The sequence below is a fragment of the Salmo salar genome, unplaced genomic scaffold (genome assembly GCF_965601325.2).
Source record: "Salmo salar unplaced genomic scaffold, fSalSal1 ptg000221l, whole genome shotgun sequence".
Classification (NCBI taxonomy): domain Eukaryota; kingdom Metazoa; phylum Chordata; class Actinopteri; order Salmoniformes; family Salmonidae; genus Salmo; species Salmo salar.
In genome coordinates this window covers 1503345-1528259 of record NW_027675333.1, presented here as the reverse complement: position 1 = coordinate 1528259, position 24915 = coordinate 1503345, and the positions used below count along the sequence as shown (strand labels likewise).

At 43.2% G+C, this 24915-nt stretch overlaps 4 protein-coding genes across 6 annotated transcripts in view; 1 reads left to right on the top strand and 3 right to left on the bottom strand.

Moving 5' to 3' along the window:
* LOC145867185 (uncharacterized) overlaps positions 1-2600 on the bottom strand; it is a 97632-nt gene extending 95032 nt beyond the window's left edge. Inside the window, exons 1-2 of the mRNA XM_082971236.1 lie at positions 2004-2600; positions 850-1418 (exon numbers count right to left, since the gene is read on the bottom strand). Coding sequence (XP_082827362.1) covers positions 850-1418; positions 2004-2238 — 804 coding nt within the window. The 5' untranslated portion in view covers positions 2239-2600. The remainder of the gene's footprint in view (positions 1-849; positions 1419-2003) is intronic.
* The window catches only part of LOC145850252 (tripartite motif-containing protein 16-like), a 698685-nt gene that overhangs the window by 323941 nt on the left and 349829 nt on the right, over positions 1-24915 (top strand). The gene's annotated exons all lie outside the window — the stretch shown is intronic.
* On the bottom strand, positions 2629-4667 carry LOC145867184 (uncharacterized). Its single transcript, XM_082971234.1, has one exon. The coding sequence runs from the start codon at positions 4333-4335 to the stop codon at positions 2629-2631; it is 1707 nt and encodes a 568-aa protein (XP_082827360.1). The 5' UTR covers positions 4336-4667.
* LOC145867190 (uncharacterized) lies at positions 5373-6783 on the bottom strand. The gene is made up of 2 exons (XM_082971242.1): positions 6714-6783; positions 5373-6418 (listed from the first exon to the last, which is right to left on the bottom strand). The coding sequence occupies exons 1-2, from the start codon at positions 6725-6727 to the stop codon at positions 5857-5859; spliced, it is 576 nt and encodes a 191-aa protein (XP_082827368.1). The 5' UTR covers positions 6728-6783; the 3' UTR covers positions 5373-5856.

Here is a 24915-nt window from a genome sequence, read left to right as displayed (position 1 = left end):
CTCTGGCTCCCCCTGTTGGTTCTCTGAACTCCCCTCCTGGTTCTCTGGCACCCCCTGTTGGTTCTCTGAACTCCCCTCCTGGCTCTCTGGCACCCCCTGTTGGTTCTCTGAACTCCCCTCCTGGCTCTCTGGCACCCCCTGTTGGTTCTCTGGCCACTCCTGCTGGTTCTCCGAACTCCCCTCCTGGTTCTCTGGCACCCCCTGTTGGTTCTCTGGCACCCCCTGTTGGTTCTCTGAACTCCCCTCCTGGTTCTCTGGCACCCCCTGTTGGTTCTCTGAACTCCCCTCCTGGCTCTCTGGCACCCCCTGTTGGTTCTCTGAACTCCCCTCCTGGCTCTCTGGCACCCCCTGTTGGTTCTCTGAACTCCCCTCCTGGCTCTCTGGCACCCCCTGTTGGTTCTCTGAACTCCCCTCCTGGCTCTCTGGCACCCCCTGTTGGTTCTCTGGCCACTCCTGCTGGTTCTCCGAACTCCCCTCCTGGTTCTCTGGCACCCCCTGTTGGTTCTCTGGCACCCCCTGTTGGTTCTCTGAACTCCCCTCCTGGTTCTCTGGCACCCCCTGTTGGTTCTCTGAACTCCCCTCCTGGCTCTCTGGCACCCCCTGTTGGTTCTCTGGCCACTCCTGCTGGTTCTCCGAACTCCCCTCCTGGTTCTCTGGCACCCCCTGTTGGTTCTCTGGCCACTCCTGCTGGTTCTCTGAACTCCCCTCCTGGCTCTCTGGCACCCCCTGTTGGTTCTCTGGCCACTCCTGCTGGTTCTCTGAACTCGCCTCCTGGCTCTCTGGCACCCCCTGTTGGTTCTCTGGCCACTCCTGCTGGTTCTCTGAACTCCCCTCCTGGCTCTCTGGCACCCCCTGTTGGTTCTCTGAACTCCCCTCCTGGCTCTCTGGCACCCCCTGTTGGTTCTCTGAACTCCCCTCCTGGTTCTCTGGCACCCCCTGTTGGTTCTCTGAACTCCCCTCCTGGCTCTCTGGCTCCCCCTGTTGGTTCTCTGGCCACTCCTGCTGGTTCTCCGAACTCCCCTCCTGGTTCTCTGCCCATGCCTGCTGCCTCCTTGGCCCCTCCTGCTGGCCATCTCCAGATCCAACAGGCTCTTGGCTTACTTGTTGGCCTGTGGCCCATCCCGGCAATGCCTGACCGTGGTTGGAATCGTGGCTGTGTTGGGTGGTTAGACACCGGGTGTTGATTTGAGCATCAGCCTCCAGATTCATCTGCTCCAGGTACTTTTCCATCATCCTCTCCCTCTCCTCCTTCAGATTCTGATGAGTCCTTTTTTTAAGCAGGGACTGCTCTCTCCACTGCTTATTGAAATCCTCCAACTTCTTCCTTCTCTCCTCATCCTTCAGCAGCTCCTTCCTCTTCTCCCTCTCTCTCTCTGCCCGGGTCATGGTGGATATTACCCTTGGGTGTCCAGGGAAGGCTGGGAGGGGAGAAGAAGTAGAGTTCACATTCAACTTAGTGGATCTGGTATCAACTAAAATGTAATGGACACAGGGAATTAAGAATAGAAAACACAGTTGGAGCTCAATGATTCTTTAATCTTTTCAATTGAGCAAGGCATGGAATTTGTCAATAAAGTGCAATAATTCCCATCCCGAATTGACCTGACCCTAAGTTGAACATGAGCCCCAAATGGCACCTATTCCTTGTATAGTGCCAGGGCCTATGTGATAGCTTAGGGCTCCATGGCAACTAGCGGACCCCCGACCCCCCCAAAAGCCTTTTTTGTGTGTGTTTTTTAGGAACTCTTTCTGGGTCTCTACTTAGTCTTGAGAGTTAGACTAGTAGATGACATAAGGTATCATTTAAAAACGTGGTTGTTACATCAGCAGTATTTTTCTTGTTATGTCAGTCAGTCACTCAATTAGCCATGTCAGCTAACATATTCTTTGGACAGAAGTTTTATATTGAAACAATGATGCAACATGATGACTGGCCTGGAACTTATGTGTGTAGAGGAGACTAAAGAGGATGATGTCATAAGCAGAGGTAAAACAGGTCTTACCTATGTGGACGATCTTATAGCCCTCCTCAGCCTCTCTCTGATACGTTCTCTCCATCTTTTTGAGGTTCCTCTTCTCCCACTTCTTATTCACCCAGTCCACAGCTCTCCTTCGGATACTTTTATCAGGTGGGAGAATGTCCTCCTTGTCATCTTCCTCCTCCTCCTCCTCTTCACTGTTCTCTGTCTCACCCATCTTGTAATTCCCAGGGATCTCTCTTCTTTCCTCTTCTGACATCTCCTCTCTTATGTTTGCCTTTATGATGTTCTCTCTCTCTCTGATTAAAGCTAAATGGCTCTTCAATGGCTCTCTGCCTCTCCTCCTCTCTCTTTTCCTCTCTCTGCCTCTCCTCCTCTCTCTTTTCCTCTCTCTGCCTCTCCTCCTCTCTCTTTTCCTCTCTCTGCCTCTCCTCCTCTCTCTTTTCCTCTCTCTGCCTCTCCTCCTCTCTCTTTTCCTCTCTCTGCCTCTCCTCCTCTCTCTTTTCCTCTCTCTGCCTCTCCTCCTCTCTCTTTTCCTCTCTCTGCCTCTCCTCCTCTCTCTTTTCCTCTCTCTGCCTCTCCTCCTCTCTCTTTTCCTCTCTCTGCCTCTCCTCCTCTCTCTTTTCCTCTCTCTGCCTCTCCTCCTCTCTTAGTCTGAACGTCTATTGAAGACTTCCCGTGCTTTAGCTTTAACATGAACTACTACATCTTTCTTCATGCTTACTTCCTTTCCTCTCTCTTCTCTTTCCATGTACTCTTCCTCTGCTTTCTTAATAATCACTTCCTGCTTTTCTTCCATCTCTCTCTCCTGTTCTATCTCCAGTTCATTCTGCCCCTCATTTCTTCTTCCTGCTTCCTCCCTCTCTCTCATAATCATATTTTCTTTCTCCATCTTTTTCTGTTGCTGATCTTTTAATTCCATCTCTCCCTGATTCTCATTGTCTTTCTCCCTTTCTTTCTCTTTCTCCATTTGTTTCTGTCTCTCCTCTTGTTGTTGTCGTCTGTGTATCTCTTCTATCTTTCTCTGTATCTTGTTCTCCCTCTCTCTTCCCTCCTTCTCCATGTCAATTTGCTTCTGTTTCCATATATCTTCTTCTTCTTGATCTCTCTCAAACTTTCTCTTTTTCTCCTCTTGTTGTTGTCGTCTCTCTTTCTCTCCCATCTCTCTCTGTCTCTCTTCTTCACTTTCTTCCTCTTCCATCTCTATTTGCTTCTGTTTACATCTTTCTTCTTCATTCACTATTTCAATCTCTCTCTGTCTCTCTTGTTTGCTTTCCATATTTTTTTGTCTCTTCTCCTTTCTCTTTCTTTCAATCTCTCTCTGTCTCTCTCCTTCTCGTACTTCCTCTTCCATCTCTATTTGCTTCTGTTTAAATAGTTCCTCTTCATTCTCTCTTTCAATCTCTCTCTGTCTCTCTTCTTCTCTTTCTTCCTCTTCCATCTCTATTTGCTTCTGTTTACATCTTTCTTCTTCTCCTTCGCTCTCCATCTCCTTCTTCTTCTCATCTTCTTGTTGTCTCTGTTTTGGTATTGTCTCCATTCTCTTTCTTTCTACCTCTTTCTGTTTGTTGTTCTCACCCTCCATCTTCTCCTCCATGTCCATTTGGTTCTGTTTCCATTTATATTCGTCTGTTTCCATATTTTCTAATTCTAGCAGCTGTACCTTGATTTTCTTGAAGACTTCCTCCAATTCAGACGTCTTTTTGTCATTGATGAGGGCTGTCTCCATCTCCATCTCTCTCTCCACTCTATTTTTCATCTCCTCTTCACTTCGTCTCCAATCATTTTCTCTCTCTCTGTCTCTATCAAATGTTCTCTCTGGTTCAGTCTCGTGTTTCAATCTAATCTCTTCTTTCATTCTCACAACCTCTCTGTCTAACACTAGTACATTTTGGTTAAACTGTTTCACTCTCTCATTCTGTCTTCTATATGCTTCTTTCGCTCTTTCAAATTTGATTTTGTATTGAATCTCTTTTGTTGTCATATCTTCTTTCAGTCTCTCAACCTCTCTCTCTAACTCTTTTACCTTTCCGTTAACCAGTTTGACTTTCTCATTCTCTGCAATACGCATGTCTCTTCCTCTTTCAAATATGATTTCCTTTTCCATCTCTTTCAATGTCTCAATCTCTCGTTCTAACGCTTTTATCGTTTCTTCTGCCTGTTTCACTTTCTTCTTCATTTCTTGTCTTTCCAATTCTGCTTTTCTCTCCCTTTCCATCTCCCTTTCTCTCTCTCTTTCCCTCTCTCTTTCCCTCTCTCTTTCTGTCTCAATAGGTTTGTTGTTCCAGGCCAGTCTTGGTCGCTGATCCTCCATGACTTTCTGCCATAGCCTCAATCTCTCTATCTCTTGCTTCATTTTAAAAGGTGAAATTAGTGATAATCTATGACCAAGACATACTTTCAAAGGATTTGCAGAGAATGATACATAGAAATACAACCTAGACCTAGGTAATTGAATCAAACACTGGACAACATCAATAGCAGGGTTATTTTGATCAATTCATCTGGACAATTCATTGTCAATTAATGTATTGACATGTTTGAAAGAATTATGAGACATTTTATGGACAAATACAAACACACAACTAGCTTGCCCATTCAGTTAGGGGTTTGAGAAATTCCTGTTGCAATTTGTGTGATGTTATAACAATGTTGCCTCTGATGTTTATGCTTGTAGAAATTACTCCTACAAATGATGTTTCACCAATGCAATTATTTACAACCTGCACACATACAGTTATCAACAACAACAACAGTAATGATGTTAATAAGGAAGTGGATATTCAACCGGCAGAAGAAAGGCATAGGGGTTGAGATAAATGAAGGTTAGGTTCAGGACCTAGGGTTGGGTTAAGGTAAAGGTTAGGTATAGTTTCAGTGAGGTCAAGGTAAGGGTTAACGTTAAGGAAAGGCATAAAGGTTAACATTGGGTTAGTGTACCGCTGTCCACCATCATTCATTTTCAGCTGGGTGAATATACACGGCCATTTAATAATAACAATGACATGTCTTACGTGGGCCAGTTGTAGATCCACCATCAGTAGCTCCAGCAGATGTTTGACTCTCTTGATCTCCTGCATTTTTCTCTGGTTCTCCATCGCTTCTGTGACTCTCTCTGCCTCCCTCTGTCTCTCTGCTTCTCTCTGTCTCTCTGCTTCTCTCTGTCTCTCTGCCTCCCTCTGTCTCTCTGCTTCTCTCTGTCTCTCTGCTTCTCTCTGTCTCTCTGCCTCCCTCTGTCTCTCTGCTTCTCTCTGTCTCTCTGCTTCTCTCTGTCTCTCTGCCTCCCTCTGTCTCTCTGCTTCTCTCTGTCTCTCTGCTTCTCTCTGTCTCTCTGCCTCCCTCTGTCTCTCTGCTTCTCTCTGTCTCTCTGCTTCTCTCTGTCTCTCTGCCTCCCTCTGTCTCTCTGCCTCCATCTGTCTCTCTGCTTCTCTCTGGCTCTCTGCCTCCCTCTGTCTCTCTGCCTCCCTCTGGCTCTCTGCCTCCCTCTGGCTCTCTGCCTCCCTCTGTCTCTCTGCCTCCCTCTGTCTCTCTGCCTCTCTCTGTCTCTCTGCCTCTCTCTGTCTCTCTGCTTCTCTCTGGCTCTCTGCTTCTCTCTGGCTCTCTGCCTCCCTCTGTCTCTCTGTCTCTCTGCTTCTCTCTGCCTCTCTGCTTCTCTCTGTCTCTCTGCTTCTCTCTGTCTCTCTGCTTCTCTCTGGCTCTCTGCCTCCATCTGTCTCTCTGCTTCTCTCTGGCTCTCTGACTCCCTCTGTCTCTCTGCCTCCCACTGGCTCTCTGCCTCCCTCTGTCTCTCTGCTTCTCTCTGTCTCTCTGCTTCTCTCTGGCTCTCTGCCTCCCTCTGTCTCTCTGCCTCCCTCTGTCTCTCTGCCTCCCTCTGTCTCTATGCCTCCCTCTGTCTCTCTGCTTCTCTCTGGCTCTCTGCCTCCCTCTGGCTCTCTGCCTCCCTCTGTCTCTCTGCTTCTCTCTGGCTCTCTGCCTCCATCTGTCTCTCTGCATCTCTCTGCCTCCCTCTGTCTCTCTGTCTCTCTGCTTCTCTCTGTCTCTCTGACTCCCTCTGGCTCTCTGCCTCCCTCTGGCTCTCTGCCTCCCACTGGCTCTCTGCCTCTCTCTGGCTCTCTGACTCCCTCAGTCTCAGGATCTCAGCCTTCCACTCATTCATTAGACCCCTTTCTACTCTTCTTCTCCTCCTTTCCTCTTTTAAAAGGGATCTGAGATGGTCTGTCTCAGACTGTAGATGTTCAATGATCTTGTCCTTCTCCATTCCACCATTCCTCTTCTTCTTTTCCTCCTCCCAGAGGCAGACTTGAAGTCTGTCCATCTCCTTCTTCTGATTTCGGATCGTTCGATCCTTCCCTCTCAACTCAAGCATGTGGGCTTCCTTCTTTGTACAGGTCTTCTTCTCTTCTCTCAGGAACTGAACCTCCATCTCTGCCTGCTTGTAGCTGGGAGCAAATGAATGTCAACACATTATTTAGGAAGTGAACTCAGACAATTTATTACAGCGTTAAAATAATAATTAAACCTCTGCTCAATTAAACTGTCTTTAATAACACAACTCACACAACTGTGACTTACAGTACATGAATGTAATGAGTTGACTGTCCATGATGGCCAGAGGTGGGTAATGTGTAGCTCTGGTCCAGGGCGTTACGTACAGCTTGCAGACACTGAGCCTTCCTTCAGCAAGCCGCACATAATGCCCTGGACCAGAGCTAGGTTATGTGATGAATGACTTACAGACTGTTCCACATGATAGGAGGGGGTAAGAAGACAGTCCCAGTAGGAGACGGAGATCGTCCAGAAGAAGAAGAGGTGTCCATCTTCTCAGAGACTGTAGTAAAGGTCTACAAGTTTTATTTCTGGAAAATAAAGAGATGCCTTCGTTCAGCAACAATGTGTGTTTCTATGTTTCTGTCACTAGATGGGGCCATTGTACACAACATTTACTCACCAGGTCAGTGAATTCAGAAATAGTCTACACACTACAGTACTCAAGCTCTAGCCTACAACCCATCATGCATCAGCACAACTAATATAATAATACCTCATCACAACTTCATAATCACAGTACACCTGGATTGTGTTCACAAAGTGTTTCAGGGTAGGAGTGTTGATCTAGGATCAGATCCCCCCCCCTGTTCATCAAAACGTATTCAGTTTGATTTAAAAGACAAAACTGATTATTGATCAGCACTCCTTCTATGAGACTTTGTGAATATGAGCCTGTGTGAAAGAACCTTTCTGGCATATGCTGGCTAGACAGTACACAGACAGACAGATAGTCCGACAGACAGACAGATAAGTCAGCAAGACAGACAGACAGAAGAGTAGATATAGATGGACTGATTGATAGCAACAGAAAAAAACAAAGATATAATTGTATTTTATAATGTCAGAAAGAAAAAATATTTCAAATACATTAACGTTCACCTTCACATGTGTTATCTTACCATGACAGAATTATAGGCTAAGTAGGCTAGCGGTTGGTTCATGTATTGTAAACTTGTGTAAATATTTAACTCACCTCAAATCACACGTGTCAAAGCGCAGTTTTAGTGTGGAACCGAATAATATCTTTGGCATTAACTTTCTCTGGTCTGGAGCTGTATTGTTGCGTCATTTGAAACGCTTGAGCGTCATAATCGGTTCACCGCGCCTGCTTGATTGACAGCTAGAGGTTCTCCTGCGCATCAGTGTCCAAAAGTCGATATTGTTGAGCTACTCATAATTGATAAAGACATTTATAACCATTTTCACTTGACTTTTATTTCGCGTATTTTTGCCTAAGGTTATTTGGTAGTCTATGTTGTGTGATTTCTCTTTGTATGGACCTAAAGTTCAATGAAATACAAACAGCAACCATAGCCTACAAACATTTCCCACACAAATACAAATGTGGGTGTTTAGTGAGTACACAAAATAATAACAGGACAGCCATAACTGTACAAACAAACATACAATCACAACTCTTGGGCACCAAATATTCAATGTAAAAGCCAAAAGGTAGGCTAACATGAAGTCCGATTCTGAAATGCGCGTCAACAATTGAAGAACTCGTTTTTAAGCATGAAATAAATCCTCGTGGACCAGATTGACCCGCTCTCCCCACTATGTATTGTTTCTGCAGTGAGGATTCACCCCCTTTAGACAATGATGTTGTAATTTATCTGCAGAAAAACGTTGATCTGAGCTCAACAAGCAGTAGTAGCAGTATGCAAATCAGAGAGCCAGATGAATGGATCTTTCACCGATGCATTTCGGTTCCCGACGTTCAACAAAAACGATCCGTTCAAAAAGAGCCGTTCGTGAACGACACATCACCACACTGTAGTTCTCCACCATTGCGTATCGTGAGCTGGAGGAGCGTTCGTCCAACCTCTCATCCAAGTAAATTGCAGCGGCGCATCATCCATCCGCTGAATGTCCCAATGGAGGGAGGATAGTTTACGATGCAACAAGCGTTTGGGGAGTACATTCATTGAAACGCAATGAGTGTTTTTAAATTGTTGAGGGACTCTTGCTCCAGGGGAAATCTCAGCAGCGATGTCTCTGCTGTGCGTCCGAGGTGGGATCTTTACCTTCTTCGCTATGCTTATTATACTGTACATATCTGTCACATTAATCACATTGCACTCAGGAAAGTTGTCTGTTGGCTATTGGGGAGATGCGCATAGCCTGTTGAGTTGTCACGTTCCAGTCCAAACATGACCTGGGATGTGAGCAGGGAGCTATTCTATAACACATGTAGATGACATGTTGTCTTTATATGTAGATTATATTTTGGTTTTATATTTCATATTTGATTGATGATTAGGCCTATGACTTTTGATTCCACTTTGGCTACCTTGCACCATATTGTCCTCTCTTGCTATATCTTACACTTTATGCCCTTGTGCTGATCTTCTCTCTAAACAATAATCATGATAGTGTGAATGAGTTGAGTAAACTACACTGTTGTTATCTTCTCAGTCTGTACTGTACTGTCCCTGGAAGACCCTCCACATAGTTCACCTTGATCCAGTCCACTTTGTACCGCTGGTCAACTAATCATCAAAACCTCTGATTAGTGAATCAGGTGTGCTGGTGGTGGAATACATGATATGAACTGGTTAGGGGGAGGACAGGTTTGAGAAGGGAAAGACTAAATGGACTTTTCGGACCAACATCCCATTGACAGCCCGTCTGGCCAAAACCTGAAACCTAAAACTGACCCTAACCTTAACCTTGACCCTAACATTAACCAAACCTTTAAGCCTTAAAGGTAGTCTCATCATGGGTGTGATTCAGACTGTAGTTTCTCCATGTGTGTCCAGTAAACCTCCTCTCATCATGGGTGTGATTCAGACTGTAGTTTCTCCATGTGTGTCCAGTAAACCTCCTCTCATCATGGGTGTGATTCAGCCTGTAGTTTCTCCCTGTGTCCAGTAAACCTCCTCTCATCATGGGTGTGATTCAGCCTGTAGTTTCTCCCTGTGTCCAGTAAACCTCCTCTCATCATGGGTGTGATTCAGACTGTAGTTTCTCCCTGTGTCCAGTAAACCTCCTCTCATCATGGGTGTGATTCAGACTGTAGTTTCTCCCTGTGTCTCCAGTAAACCTCCTCTCATCATGGGTGTGATTCAGACTGTAGTTTCTCCCTGTGTCCAGTAAACCTCTCATCGTGGGTGTAATTCAGACTGTAGTTTCTCCCTGTGTCCAGTAAACCTCCTCTCATCATGGGTGTGATTCAGACTGTAGTTTCTCCCTGTGTGTCCAGTAAACCTCCTCTCATCATGGGTGTGATTCAGCCTGTAGTTTCTCCCTGTGTGTCCAGTAAACCTCTCATCGTGGGTGTAATTCAGACTGTAGTTTCTCCCTGTGTGTCCAGTAAACCTCCTCTCATCATGGGTGTGATTCAGACTGTAGTTTCTCCCTGTGTGTCCAGTAAACCTCCTCTCATCATGGGTGTGATTCAGACTGTAGTTTCTCCCTGTGTGTCCAGTAAACCTCCTCTCATCATGGGTGTGATTCAGACTGTAGTTTCTCCCTGTGTGTCCAGTAAACCTCCTCTCATCGTGGGTGTGATTCAGACTGTAGTTTCTCCCTGTGTGTCCAGTAAACCTCCTCTCATCATGGGTGTGATTCAGCCTGAAGCTGGAGAGGCCAGTGGCAAACCAGCCCGACCACTTTATTACTAGTTGGGGATAGATTGTATCTCTAGAGTTACAGTAGGGCATTTCCATGTAAAAGGACCCAGGAGCACCAACGTGATGTTCATAGGAGCATGTGTAATTTGGTGTCAAATGAAATCTAAGAGTCTATATTTTTGGTAAATGTAACTCTAGATTCATTTTTCAACCAGTGAAGGCTTTGATTTCTGGGTAAACATGGGAAAAGGGATATTAGAAAACATCTTCCAGAAAAAGTCTTAAAAGGTCCAAAATCAAAACTACATAAAAACAGAATCAAGTTGACGTAAAGTCTTATAAGATATTGATGTTTTTTAAAGTATTTTTTGTGTAAAGTGATTTATTTTACATTTTGTAGATTTTATAGAAGAAAAAAAAATGTAACTAATTGTATTCGAGAGAAGAGGTCTCTTTACAGTGTCAAATTTATTTTGATCTCTATGCAACGTAGTTGAGAAGGTATTGATATTTTTCATTTACAGGCAATTGTTTGCGTTGCAGTTTTAAGACGGTTCCATAAATATGCTGTGGTAAACATTTTTTATTCGCACTAATCAATCAGCACATTCAGGTATTTGTATGTCTCAATATAATAGTATTATTTATTTAAATCCATGTAAAATAATCTTTGTCCGTAAATAAAATCGGATCCTCAAGTGCGTTTCCCTCCAGTCAGCAGACGGCGATGTGCGTCTTTCAGGCGATGCTGCAGCGTGACGTATAATCTAGTGGACGGTTCTTCATAAACAGCTCGTCAACCACCTCGGTAGCTTGCTAGACAACATAGCCGAAATATTCAAGCTATTTATACGCTTTCGGTCTATATTAGCTACTGTGTTTTAGACACACTTCTGTCGTATCTACTTGTTAACCTATTTAATTTAATATTACGTTATTCTGTCTGCTGGACGGAGAAAGAAGCTCTGGGGCTGAACATTGTCGTGAAAGAGGAGAAGGAAGAGGAGGATCTTACAGTGAAACAAGAAGTAGAGGGTGATGCTGTTACAGTGAAAGATGAAGAGAAAGACGTTTCAGTTAAACAAGAGGAAGAAGAGGATGATGCTGTTTTTGGAGTGAAGAAGGAAGGAGAGATTACTGTCACATTGGAAGATGAAGAGGAGGAGATGAAAGTGACTTAAAAGTGACTTAACATATATATTTGAGGAGGGTCTATCTGCTGACCGCAGACTGGGGGGCCACGGCATGTAGTGTTTTTAATGTAGTGATGTTTTACTACACACCGTGACCCCCAATAGAGCCATGTGAGAGTTGGGTTGGCTACACCAAACATTATGGATATACTGACAAGATGTCTCTCCGTCCTGACAAGGGGAGTCGTTGTCCACAAAGCTGCACTGTGGGTTGTCTATCTCCCGCCTATCCTGTCTTTGGATTGGTGGATACATCTTATTATTGTAATCTATTGTTTATATTCTATGAGGGTTGTTGATGTCAACCGCCTGTATTCAATGGAGAGAGATGGTAAGCTACTAGCATGAATATGCATAGCGATCTGGAGACAACTCCAATAGTGTTTTTATCAAAGTTGTCGGTATGTCACTTGTCCACATAACAACTTAATCATTACGAAACTTCTGTTAGATCAAGTAAACCTCACGTAGCAAATACGCCATTCATTTTGTTGTTGACCAAATTCAACACTTTCCACATTGGGTTGATAATTGTTTCCACTTGGATACAACCAACTGTAACCTACTGGCATGACCTAGAGAGATACAACCTACTGTAACCTACTGGCATGACCTAGAGAGATACAACCTACTGTAACCTACTGGCATGACCTAGAGAGATACAACCTACTGTAGCCTACTGGCATGACCTAGAGAGTTACAACCTACTGTAACCTACTGGCATGACCTAGAGAGGTACAACCTACTGTAGCCTACTGGCATGACCTAGAGAGATACAACCTACTGTAACCTACTGGCATGACCTAGAGTGTTACAACCTACTGTAACCTACTGGCATGACCTAGAGAGTTACAACCTACTGTAACCTACTGGCATGACCTAGAGAGTTACAACCTACTGTAACCTACTGGCATGACCTAGAGTGTTACAACCTACTGTAACCTACTGGCATGACGTAGAGAGTTACAACCTACTGTAACCTACTGACATGACCTAGAGAGTTACAACCTACTGTAACCTACTGGAATGACCTAGAGAGTTACAACCTACTGTAGCCTACTGGCATGACCTAGAGAGATACAACCTACTGTAACCTACTGGCATGACCTAGAGAGTTACAACCTACTGTAACCTACTGGCATGACCTAGAGTGTTACAACCTACTGTAACCTACTGGCATGACCTAGAGAGTTACAACCTACTGTAACCTACTGGCATGACCTAGAGAGTTACAACCTACTGTAACCTACTGGAATGACCTAGAGAGTTACAACCCCCTGTAGCCTACTGGCATGAACAAGAGAGATACAACCTACTGTAACCTACTGGCATGACCTAGAGAGTTACAACCTACTGTAACCTACTGGCATGACCTAGAGAGATACAACCTACTGTAACCTACTGGCATGACCTAGAGAGTTACAACCTACTGTAACCTACTGGCATGATCTAGAGAGATACAACCTACTGTAACCTACTGGCATGACCTAGAGAGATACAACCTACTGTAACCTACTGGCATGACCTAGAGAGATACAACCTACTGTAACCTACTGGCATGACCTAGAGAGATACAACCTACTGTAACCTACTGGCATGACCTAGAGAGATACAACCTACTGGCATGACCTAGAGAGTTACAACCTACTGTAACCTACTGGCATGACCTAGAGAGTTACAACCTACTGGCATGACCTAGAGAGATACAACCTACTGTAGCCTACTGGCATGACCTAGATATATATATATATATATATATACAAGCATTTCTAAACTTTTTTTCTCACTTTTATGGGGTATTGTGATGTCTTTATGAGGTATTGTCTGAAAATTCTATTTTATAATAAAAATGTGTAAAAAAAGAAAGGGTCTGAATGCATGTATGTTGTATGTTCTAGGGCAGATTTGAAAAAAAAATAGTATTTTCTTTCTACCAATTGATTGGTTGAAATGTTATGACGTGTATTTGTTCATATAGACACTCCCCATGTGTTTAATAAAATCAACTGTATGTGCAGAACTTGAACTGAACTGATGCTTCAAGCGTTTGATTAAATAATTAACACACACAAATGACTTGAGGAAGCCAGAGGTCAATATAACCAGAAGAAAATAACCAATTCCCCACCTGCTGCTGGCCTTCGTTAATTCTGACGTTATGCTCCTGAAGTTTCCGGTAAAATAGGCAAACTTTTGCCATTTCCGTTTGAAGTGCCAATTTATCTTACCATTTCTACCGATCTGCGTGCCAGTTATGAACGAGTTACAACACCTGTTTGGCTCCTCCACTTCCTGGGTCGGTGAAGTGAGTTATTACATTTAAGGATTAAATCATTTAATGAATATATCCGAGTCTCACGCTCATCACCTGTGGAATGCGGGGCTTCCAGCGAGGTGTGGATTTAATAGTATGTTGTACCTAGCTTCCCTCCTTCAGGGAACAGTAGTTATAGTCATAACGTGTGGATTTAATAGTATGTTGTACCTAGTTTCCCTCCTTCAGGGAACAGTAGTTATAGTCATAACGTTAAGCTTGTCATATGATGAACTTCAACTTAAATACTGGATCTTGCTGTGGGACAGTTTTTTTGTATTCAGATCTCTGAAATGCTCTCTAACTACGTAACATTTATTGTCTCCTTATATTACGCTGGGAAAACAGTTTTCATGGGCACAGAAATCCTAAATCATTTCAGTTTACTAAATCCAATGGTTCTAACCGAGAGTCACCTTAACTTTATTGACAACTCCCAAATGGATACTGTCATTAATGCGGTTCTTAAATAATTATGCATAATACTTAATACTGTAGCTGTTTAGTTACAGTCACATGTTCAACTATCATCAGCTGATCCAGGAAATAATTTTCTGCATTCCAGTCAAATGTAGTTCTTCATTCATTACACCGGTAAGTACAGTGATGCAGTGCTCCACGTTGGATCCAACATCCCAAACAAATCGATATTTATAATGTGTTATTGTCTACTTGATTTACAGTAGGGTCTCGTTAGTCCGTTTGGAAACGGAGATACTTAGCTCATAATGTGTAGAGAAATGTTCCTTGATGGAAAGGCTATTGTACAACACACAGAGCTATTTTCCTTTATTCAGGACATTTAGAATGACAACACATTACAGAATAGCCTAGTGGGATTATTCACAAAATTATCTGGTGATCAGGTTATGAATTGTCATGACAATGACATTTTAGTCTCCTTGTTTCACCTAAAATATTAAATGATTTATAGTCCTAGGTCTATGTTGTTGTTAGGTGAAGTTATGGGTCCTACAGTAGGTCTATGTTATTGTTAGGTGAGATTATAGACCATTTTGGCATACACTTAGTGGACAAAACCTCATTGTCAGGCTGATGTCAGGCTGATGGAAAACTAGCCAATGATCATTTTACTGGTTGAAGTCGTTTTTAAATATAAAGTAGTACATTTGACAATAACACAAACATTATATTAAATCAGGACATTCAAACGAGCCTTACAATTATAATCCAAAGTAGTGTCAAATGATAATAATAATCAACCTGGAAACGGAGGCTTTATTTGCTGTCAGCCTATGAGAACTCCCCTGAGTTTCCCCCACGGTGGTGAATTAGTGAATAGACACAGAGCTTAATGTGAGTTTCCTTGAGAAGCACTCCTGATCTAGTGCTGTAATATTCAGAATACAGTGTGAAAACTAATCTTTGCTCACCATTTTTTAAATATATATATTTTTTTGACCCCTTTTTTCTCCCCAATTAGTACTTACAGTCTTGTCTCATCGCTGCAACTCCCGTACGGACTCAGGAGAGGCGAAGGTCGAGAGCCATGCGTCCTCTGAAACACAACCCAACCTAGCCGCGATGCTTCTTGACACAATGCCCATCCAACCCGGAAGCCAGCAACACCAATGTGTCGGAGGAAACACCGTACACCTGGTGACCTGGTCAGCGTGCACTGCGCCCGGCCCGCCACAGGAGTCGCTAGTGCTCGATGAGACAAGGATATCCCTGCCGGCCAAACCCTCCCCTAACCCGGACGACGGTGGGCCAATTGTGCGTCGCCCCATGGGCCTCCCGGTCGCGGCCGGCTGCAACAGAGCTTGGACTCGAACCCAGAATCTCTAATGGCACAGCTTAGGCCACTTGCTCACCATTTTTGCTCCAGGCAGATATACTACATCCATAACTAGCGGTTTCTGCATTAGCAGGGAGGTGTTTCTGCAATCAAATTGTGTGCGCATCGCCCTTGTCGCAATTTTAGCAAACACAGAAAGGTGCCTATATTTGAGAACAAAAGTCGCCTGGCACACTGCTTAGGAGTTCAACACCTTTTACTTATTTCTAGTTACTACTAATGTGAAAACAAGACTAAATATGACTATTGTTGCTCACTTGACTGTCTTAAGACAATTGTCAAGTAATTTTAACATTCATTACAGACGTCAATTGTTGTACAGTATCATGGCTACGCTGTTGGCATCACCTTTTTCAGTGGATTTCTGCTGTTGTGAGCCTTTAACTATCTGTCTGACTTGTTCACACAGGAGAGAGACGTGACTATCATGGATCCTCTGGGGAGTCTCAACATCATGATGCTAACGAGTCAGAGAAGAGTCTGTCCAGATTCTATCACCTCAAGAAACACCAGCAGAGACCCACAGGGAAGAAATCTATCTGCTCCTCTGACTGTGGAAAACATTGCAAATCTTCATCAGAACTTAAAATACACCAGCGAACACACGCAGGAGAGAAATCTCACCACTGTTTTGATTGTGGGAAGAGTTACTTAAGATTAAAAGCACTAAAAGTACACCTGAGAATTCACACTGGAGAGAAACCTTACAGCTGTGATCAATGTGGGAAGAGTTTTACTACATTTAGCTATCTGATTATACACCAGAGAACACATACAGGAGAGAAACCGTACAGCTGTACTCAATGTGGGAAGAGTTTTACTCAGTCAAGCAACCTGTTATCACACCAGAGGATACACACAGGAGAGAAATCTTTTAGTTGTAATCAATGTGGGAAGAGTTTTACTCGGTCAGACAACCTGATATTACACCAGAGAACACACACAGGAGAGAAATCATAGCTGTGATCAGTGTGACAAGAGATTCTCCGATAAGACATCTGATCAAACCAGAAAATACATGAAGGAGTTGTTTCATGATATCAGTGATATGTCACAATGTAGAATGTTTTAACATTGTAGTAGGAGTATTTTAATAATGTCACAATGTAGAACCCTAAACGTTTGTCCCCTGTTCTATTGATTTCAACATGATATGGATATTAGCCTCAGGGGGAAAATCCAGGCTCTGAAATGGAAGAGTTACTATTTATGAGATTTAATAAAAAGTGACTAACAAAAAAAGAGTTGTGTTACACTTACCATGTTGGTGACCCACTGGAATCAAAATGTATCTGGCTGTTTTCTACAAATTGTCCTCTAACCAGTGATGTACACATTATTTCCAGATTCTGTGTGGTTTTTGAGCTGTTAGTTTTAACAGGACATGCAACCTCATCTCCCTCCTCTCGGCACAATTGATTTCAACATGATATCGATGAGTTATGACAAATAAGTGTTGTGTTCCTTTGTTTAGGGACCCCTAAATTTAAATGCATCACTCCAAAATGTAGCTGACTGTCTTCTGCAGGTTGTCCTCTAACCAGTGAGGTAAAAGATATCTCCGTTTCCATGTGTTTTTTGTTTTGTTGTGTTAGTTTCAGGAGCAGATTCAACCTGATTTCCCCCCAAATGGATATTAGATTTGTGTTTAGCTAGTGCGTTGCTATGGATCTTTATTTATTTTGACTGTACGTTTTTCCGTATTGGAGATACATTTTGTTTGGGCTCGTTCCAAGGGGACGAGAGTTCTAGAAGCTAGTGAGTTTTAGGAAGACGAGAGTTCTAGAAGCTAGTGAGTTTTAGGAAGACGAGAGTTCTAGAAGCTAGTGGGATTTAGGAAGACGAGAGTTCTAGAAGCTAGTGAGTTTTAGGAAGATGAGTGTTCTAGAAGCTAGTGAGTTTTAGGAAGATGAGAGTTCTAGAAGCTAGTGGGATTTAGGATTCTATAGAAAGAAAAAGGAGAAAAATAATCCTATTGTATATTATTATTTAGAAATACGTGTTTTTTTCTTGTTTTTAATTGTTGACAGCCAGTGATTATATTGTAGAAGGTGAAGCATTGTAGTTGATTTAAAATGTGAAATGGAAGTTGTTTTCTGTTGGTGGTGAGCAAACTTGTCCAACAAAAATATAGGATATATTTGTCTTAAGGGGGAAGGTGTTACAGGCTTTGGTTTTGAGGTTGGACTTTAGGTCTAGCCCGTTAGCACGTCTAGCTCGTTAGCACGTTTAGCTCGTTAGCACGTCTAGCTCGTTAGCACGTCTAGCACGTTTAGCTCGTTAGCACGTCTAGCTCGTTAGCACGTCTAGCTCGTTAGCACGTCTAGCTTCGTTAGCCCGTCTAGCTCGTTAGCACGTCTAGCTCGTTAGCCCGTCTAGCTCGTTAGCACGTCTAGCTCGTTAGCACGTCTAGCTCGTTAGCACGTCTAGCTTCGTTAGCCCGTCTAGCTCGTTACCACGTCTAGCTTCGTTAGCCCGTCTAGCTTCGTTAGCCCGTCTAGCTCGTTAGCTCGTTAGCACGTCTAGCTCGTTAGCCCGTACAGCTCGTTAGCACGTAGGACGCACTGATTGGTGTCACCTCGTTAGTCAGTATGTGTTACACCTGTGCTGGCTTGTCCATCTCGTTAGTGGGAAGGTGTTTCACCTGAGCTGGTCCAGGTTCTATTTAAGAGTGTCTGGCCCAGTGCTCCAGTTGTCTTGATACATGTGGAGAGTCAACACCTTTAGTTGCTCCACCTTTTTGGTTTACTTCCTGTCTTTAAGTTTGGTGTGGGTTTTTCTTTTGTTTGCCTCTTCTTGGGCAGATTTAGTGGGTCTCATGGTGGGTGTCTTTTAGGTCCCAGTTGTTGTTACTAGTCAACTTCCAGTGGACACCCCCATAGTGTCTTTCAGAGCCCCTCCTAAAAAACAAGTTATATTTTGGGTTGGATATTGCATCATATTGTTGATATTTTAATCAATGGCATTTCCTTACAATGCTCATTAGTCTTTCAGTTGTTATTGTTTTTTATCCTCATATTTGTGTACTAAATATTTCTGATTATTTTCATAGTTTTTTCCTGTGAAGCCATTGTGTTGCATCCATGTCTGACATGTGCTGTATAAATAAAGCTTGATTTGATTTGAACACATTGTAAAACAAATTAACCCAATGACTGACCAATCAACAGACTCCTGGTCCACCTTAGTATGAAAAACTGTATCAATCCCACGTTTCCAGCCTGCTGAAGGCGTGGTGGAGTGGTAAACACCACCCCCGGCTCTACCAGGGGCTTGAAGTGGTCTCCCACAGCTCTGATTATGTCATGTTCTGTGGCCTTGCTGTTCCATTTCTGACTGCCCCTGCAACACAGAAACACATTTAGTCATATTATATAAAACACTCAATGTAATGGATATGGAGCATCTATGGCCTCAGTTACACCTGGCACCTAAATGTGACTTCTGTCATCTGATCACTCCAAGCTGCATTAGGTTCAGATCTACCAGGATGGGCCTTTGACACAGTCAGGCCACTGATTATGCATCAGCAATGTAAAGAGATGGGGTGAATGAGGGGAAAAGTACATTTGACACAAATTACCTTCATAATAAATCAAATGTTGTTGGTCACATACAGGTGTTCAGCAGATGTTATTGCAGGTGTAGTGAAAGGCTTGTCCTTCTAGTTCCCACAGTGCAGTAATATCTAACAAGTAATATCTAACAATTTCACAACAAATACCTAATACACACAAATCTAAGTTAAAGGAATGGAATTAGGAATATAATTATGGGTAAATAAATAAATAAAAAATAAATAAATATATGGATAAACAATGTCAGAGCAGCGTTGACTGAGATACAGTTTATACATATGAGATGAGAAATGATATGCAAACATTATTAAAGGGCCAATGATTTCATGATGCCTGTTTAACAGTCTGATGGTCTGGAGATAGAAGCTGTTTAACAGTCTGATGGTCTGGAGATAGAAGCTGTTTAACAGTCTGATGTCCTGGAGATAGAAGCTGTTTAACAGTCTGATGGTCTGGAGATAGAAGCTGTTTAACAGTCTGATGGTCTGGAGATAGAAGCTGTTTAACAGTCTGATGGTCTGGAGATAGAAGCTGTTTAACAGTCTGATGGTCTGGAGATAGAAGCTGTTCAACAGTCTGATGGCCTGGAGATAGAAGCTGTTTAACAGTCTGATGGCCTGGAGATAGAAGCTGTTCAACAGTCTGATGGCCTGGAGATAGAAGCTGTTTAACAGTCTGATGGCCTGGAGATAGAAGCTGTTTAACAGTCTGATGGCCTGGAGATAGAAGCTGTTTAACAGTCTGATGGCCTGGAGATAGAAGCTGTTTAACAGTCTGATGGTCTGGAGATAGAAGCTGTTTAACAGTCTGATGGCCTGGAGATAGAAGCTGTTTAACAGTCTGATGGTCTGGAGATAGAAGCTGTTTAACAGTCTGATGGCCTGGAGATAGAAGCTGTTTATCAGTCTGATGGTCTGGAGATAGAAGCTGTTTATCAGTCTGATGGCCAGGAGATAGAAGCTGTTTAACAGTCTGATGGCCTGGAGATAGAAGCTGTTTAACAGTCTGATGGCCTGGAGATAGAAGCTGTTTAACAGTCTGATGGCCTGGAGATAGAAGCTGTTTAACAGTCTGATGGCCTGGAGATAGAAGCTGTTTAACAGTCTGATGGCCTGGAGATAGAAGCTGTTTATCAGTCTGATGGTCTGGAGATAGAAGCTGTTTAACAGTCTGATGGCCTGGAGATAGAAGCTGTTTTTCAGTCTGATGGTCTGGAGAGAGAAGCTGTCTGATGGTCTGGAGATAGAAGCTGTTTAACAGTCTGATGGCCTGGAGATAGAAGCTGTTTAACAGTCTGATGGCCTGGAGATAGAAGCTGTTTAACAGTCTGATGGTCTGGAGATAGAAGCTGTTTAACAGTCTGATGGTCTGGAGATAGAAGCTGTTTAACAGTCTGATGGCCTGGAGATAGAAGCTGTTTATCAGTCTGATGGCCTGGAGATAGAAGCTGTTTAACAGTCTGATGGCCTGGAGATAGAAGCTGTTTTTCAGTCTGATGGTCTGGAGAGAGAAGCTGTCTGATGGTCTGGAGATAGAAGCTGTTTAACAGTCTGATGGCCTGGAGATAGAAGCTGTTTAACAGTCTGATGGTCTGGAGATAGAAGCTGTTTAACAGTCTGATGGTCTGGAGATAGAAGCTGTTTAACAGTCTGATGGTCTGGAGATAGAAGCTGTTTACCAGTCTGATGGCCTGGAGATAGAAGCTGTTTATCAGTCTGATGGCCTGGAGATAGAAGCTGTTTAACAGTCTGATGGCCTGGAGATAGAAGCTGTTTAACAGTCTGATGGCCTGGAGATAGAAGCTGTTTAACAGTCTGATGGCCTGGAGATAGAAGCTGTTTTTCAGTCTGATGGTCTGGAGAGAGAAGCTGTCTGATGGCCTGGAGATAGAAGCTGTTTAACAGTCTGATGGTCTGGAGATAGAAGCTGTTTACCAGTCTGATGGTCTGAAGATAGAAGCTGTTTACCAGTCTGATGGCCTGGAGATAGAAGCTGTTTACCAGTCTGATGGCCTGGAGATAGAAGCTGTTTATCAGTCTGATGGCCTGGAGATAGAAGCTGTTTAACAGTCTGATGGCCTGGAGATAGAAGCTGTTTAACAGTCTGATGGTCTGGAGATAGAAGCTGTTTAACAGTCTGATGGTCTGGAGATAGAAGCTGTTTAACAGTCTGATGGCCTGGAGATAGAAGCTGTTTTTCAGTCTGATGGCCTGGAGATAGAAGCTGTTTAACAGTCTGATGGCCTGGAGATAGAAGCTGTTTAACAGTCTGATGGCCTGGAGATAGAAGCTGTTTAACAGTCTGATGGCCTGGAGATAGAAGCTGTTTAACAGTCTGATGGTCTGGAGATAGAAGCTGTTTAACAGTCTGATGGTCTGGAGATAGAAGCTGTTTACCAGTCTGATGGCCTGGAGATAGAAGCTGTTTATCAGTCTGATGGCCTGGAGATAGAAGCTGTTTTTCAGTCTGATGGTCTGGAGATAGAAGCTGCTTAACAGTCTGATGGCCTGGAGATAGAAGCTGTTTAACAGTCTGATGGTCTGGAGATAGAAGCTGTTTAACAGTCTGATGGTCTGGAGATAGAAGCTGTTTACCAGTCTGATGGCCTGGAGATAGAAGCTGTTTATCAGTCTAATGGCCTGGAGATAGAAGCTGTTTATCAGTCTGATGGCCTGGAGATAGAAGCTGTTTATCAGTCTGATGGTCTGGAGATAGAAGCTGTTTATCAGTCTGATGGTCTGGAGATAGAAGCTGTTTATCAGTCTGATGGTCTGGAGATAGAAGCTGTTTTTCAGTCTGATGGTCTGGAGAGAGAAGCTGTCTGATGGTCTGGAGATAGAAGCTGTTTAACAGTCTGATGGCCTGGAGATAGAAGCTGTTTATCAGTCTGATGGCCTGGAGATAGAAGCTGTTTATCAGTCTGATGGTCTGGAGATAGAAGCTGTTTAACAGTCTGATGGTCTGGAGATAGAAGCTGTTTAACAGTCTGATGGCCTGGAGATAGAAGCTGTTTAGCAGTCTGATAGCCTGGAGATAGAAGCTGTTTTTCAGTCTTTCAGTTCCAGCTTTGATGCACCTGTACTGACCTCACCTTCTGGATGATAGCAGGCTGAACAGGCAGTGGCTCGGGTAATAACAAAGAAGAAATGTCTGTGCCTGAGGGGAAATTAACTTTCATACAGCCAAAAGGGGTGAGAAATTACACCCATATCAGTGGACAATTTGCACTAATGTAAATAAACATAGATGATGGAACATATTCCCTTTAGCTGACGTGATGAACCACTAAGGGGACATAAATATTTACCATCTAAACCATGTGTGACCTCTCACCTCTCTGGATGTAGAAGTGTTCTTCCTAACCAGTCCCTCAACAGCTCTCTGACTGAGCTCCACCCTCACTGGGTCTTCAGAGGAGAGGAAGGCTGAGTAGGGATGGAAGGATGAATGGATCAGTCAGTCAATAAAGTGTAGAGCTGCTGTCTATGCTGTCTGACAAAATCACAATTTCAGTAGTTCATTAAAGTAAATAAGGCTTTATGACTGCTGAATACCAACGATCAATCACTTAGATCATGTATTTTCAGGTAGAGATACATCCTTGGGACGTCCCTAGCCCGTTGAAGTTGACATTTAAAATGGTTAAGGTAGGGGTTAAGGTTAGGGGTTAGGGTAGGGATGTCCCAAGGATCCCAGATAGCATTGACCATTGTGCATTCTTCTGTCTCTTTTACATAGCAGGTGATGGGTTCTGAACTTGAAAATATTAAATATCCTTATTATGTGAAATTGTATGAAACAATAATGTATGTTGATGCTAATATGATGTACAATATTCCATCATGTTTCTATCTGATAACAATAGAGTAATATATTTAATATGACAAATACAATTTTTTAATAGTATCACTAATTCATTTTAATTAACTTAATCATTATGATTCAACATCAGTTCACCGTCTCACCTCATACTGTATTGGAGCAGCAGCAGCTGACTGCCCGGTTCAACATCAGTTCACCGTCTCACCTCATACTGTATTGGAGCAGCAGCAGCTGACTGCCCAGTTCAACATCAGTTCACCGTCTCACCTCATACTGTATTGGAGCAGCAGCAGCTGACTGCCCAGTTCGACATCAGTTCACCGTCTCACCTCATACTGTATTGGAGCAGCAGCAGCTGACTGCCCAGTTCAACATCAGTTCACCGTCTCACCTCATACTGTATTGGAGCAGCAGCAGCTGACTGCCCAGTTCGACATCAGTTCACCGTCTCACCTCATACTGTATTGGAGCAGCAGCGGCTGACTGCCCAGTTCAACATCAGTTCACCGTCTCACCTCATACTGTATTGGAGCAGCAGCGGCTGACTGCCCAGTTCAACATCAGTTCACCGTCTCACCTCATACTGTATTGGAGCAGCAGCAGCTGACTGCCCAGTTCAACATCAGTTCACCGTCTCACCTCATACTGTATTGGAACAGCAGCAGCTGACTGCCCAGTTCAACATCAGTTCACCGTCTCACCTCCTACTGTATTGGAGCAGCAGCAGCTGACTGCCCAGTTCAACATCAGTTCACCGTCTCACCTCATACTGTATTGGAGCAGCAGCAGCTGACTGCCCAGGTCAACATCAGTTCACCCTCTCACCTCATACTGTATTGGAGCAGCAGCAGCTGACTGCCCAGTTGAACGTCAGTTCACCATCTCACCTCAAACTGTATTGGAGCAGCAGCAGCTGACTTGACAGTTGATACTAATCATCATGTTTGAATCTGAGAGTAAATAGAGCCGACTACACTCTAAAAATGAAGGGTTCAACTGGAGTTGTTCTCAGATCCCCTAAGAACCGTAGGGTTCTTGGTCAATAAAAAACAGCCCCAAAAGGTTCTTCAAAGAACTTGTTAGAAGGTGGGTTCATCGAGGAACCTCCGTTGTTGCTGGACTTCTTCCGGGAACTTCGCAATTACAACTGAAAACGATGGTGACAAGTTTGGATGCGACAACAGTTAAAAAGGTTAAGTTGGGTTGATGTTTGGCTCTGAATATGTCTCGAAATCATTTATTATAATAATATAACATACTAATAATGAATAACGAAGACAATGATGGTTTTCTGTGAATATCTTCCATAACGTTACGATAGTTAATGAACGTAAATATTAGAAAGCCGGGTTTGACCGTCGGCGTTGTATGAGCTACAGTACAGTACCGTTAGCTAGCTAGCTAACGTTATGTCCTAACTAGGCACAACTAGGTTTGGATTATTTCCTCAACTATATTCTTTCCCATATATTGTATATCGTTTCTATAAAGCCAACATGGCTTTACACTCATTAACGTAAGTTTCCAATCTAGAGCAGTTCTCACTTTTGTGATAATGAACTAGCTAACGTTAGCTTCGTTAACTAACTAACTAACTAACTAAGGACGGTGACCTGTCCAGACGAGATGTTACAACGAACTGAATCGTCAATGGAGGTCTTCCTCTTTATATAGGCTGCTACAGCATGCAATACTATTAACTCACAAGGGGGCAGAACGTTACATGGACAATACTATCCCATTTTGGACACGTTACATGTACAATACTATCCCATTTTGGAAACGTTACATGTACAATACTATCCCATTTTGGAAACGTTACATGGACAATACTATCCCATTTTGGAAACGTTACATGTACAATACTATCCCATTTTGGAAACGTTACATGTACAATACTATCCCATTTTGGAAACGTTACATGGACAATACTATCCCATTTTGGAAAAGTTACATGTACAATACTATCCCATTTTGGAAACGTTACATGGACAATACTATTCCATTTTGGAAACGTTACATGTACAATACTATCCCATTTTGGAAACGTTACATGTACAATACTATCCCATTTTGGAAACGTTACA

Excerpts from the sequence above, each read along its gene's own strand:
- LOC145867184 (XM_082971234.1), bottom strand. The coding sequence starts at position 4,335 with ATGAAGCAAGAGATAGAGAGATTGAGGCTATGGCAGAAAGTCATGGAG.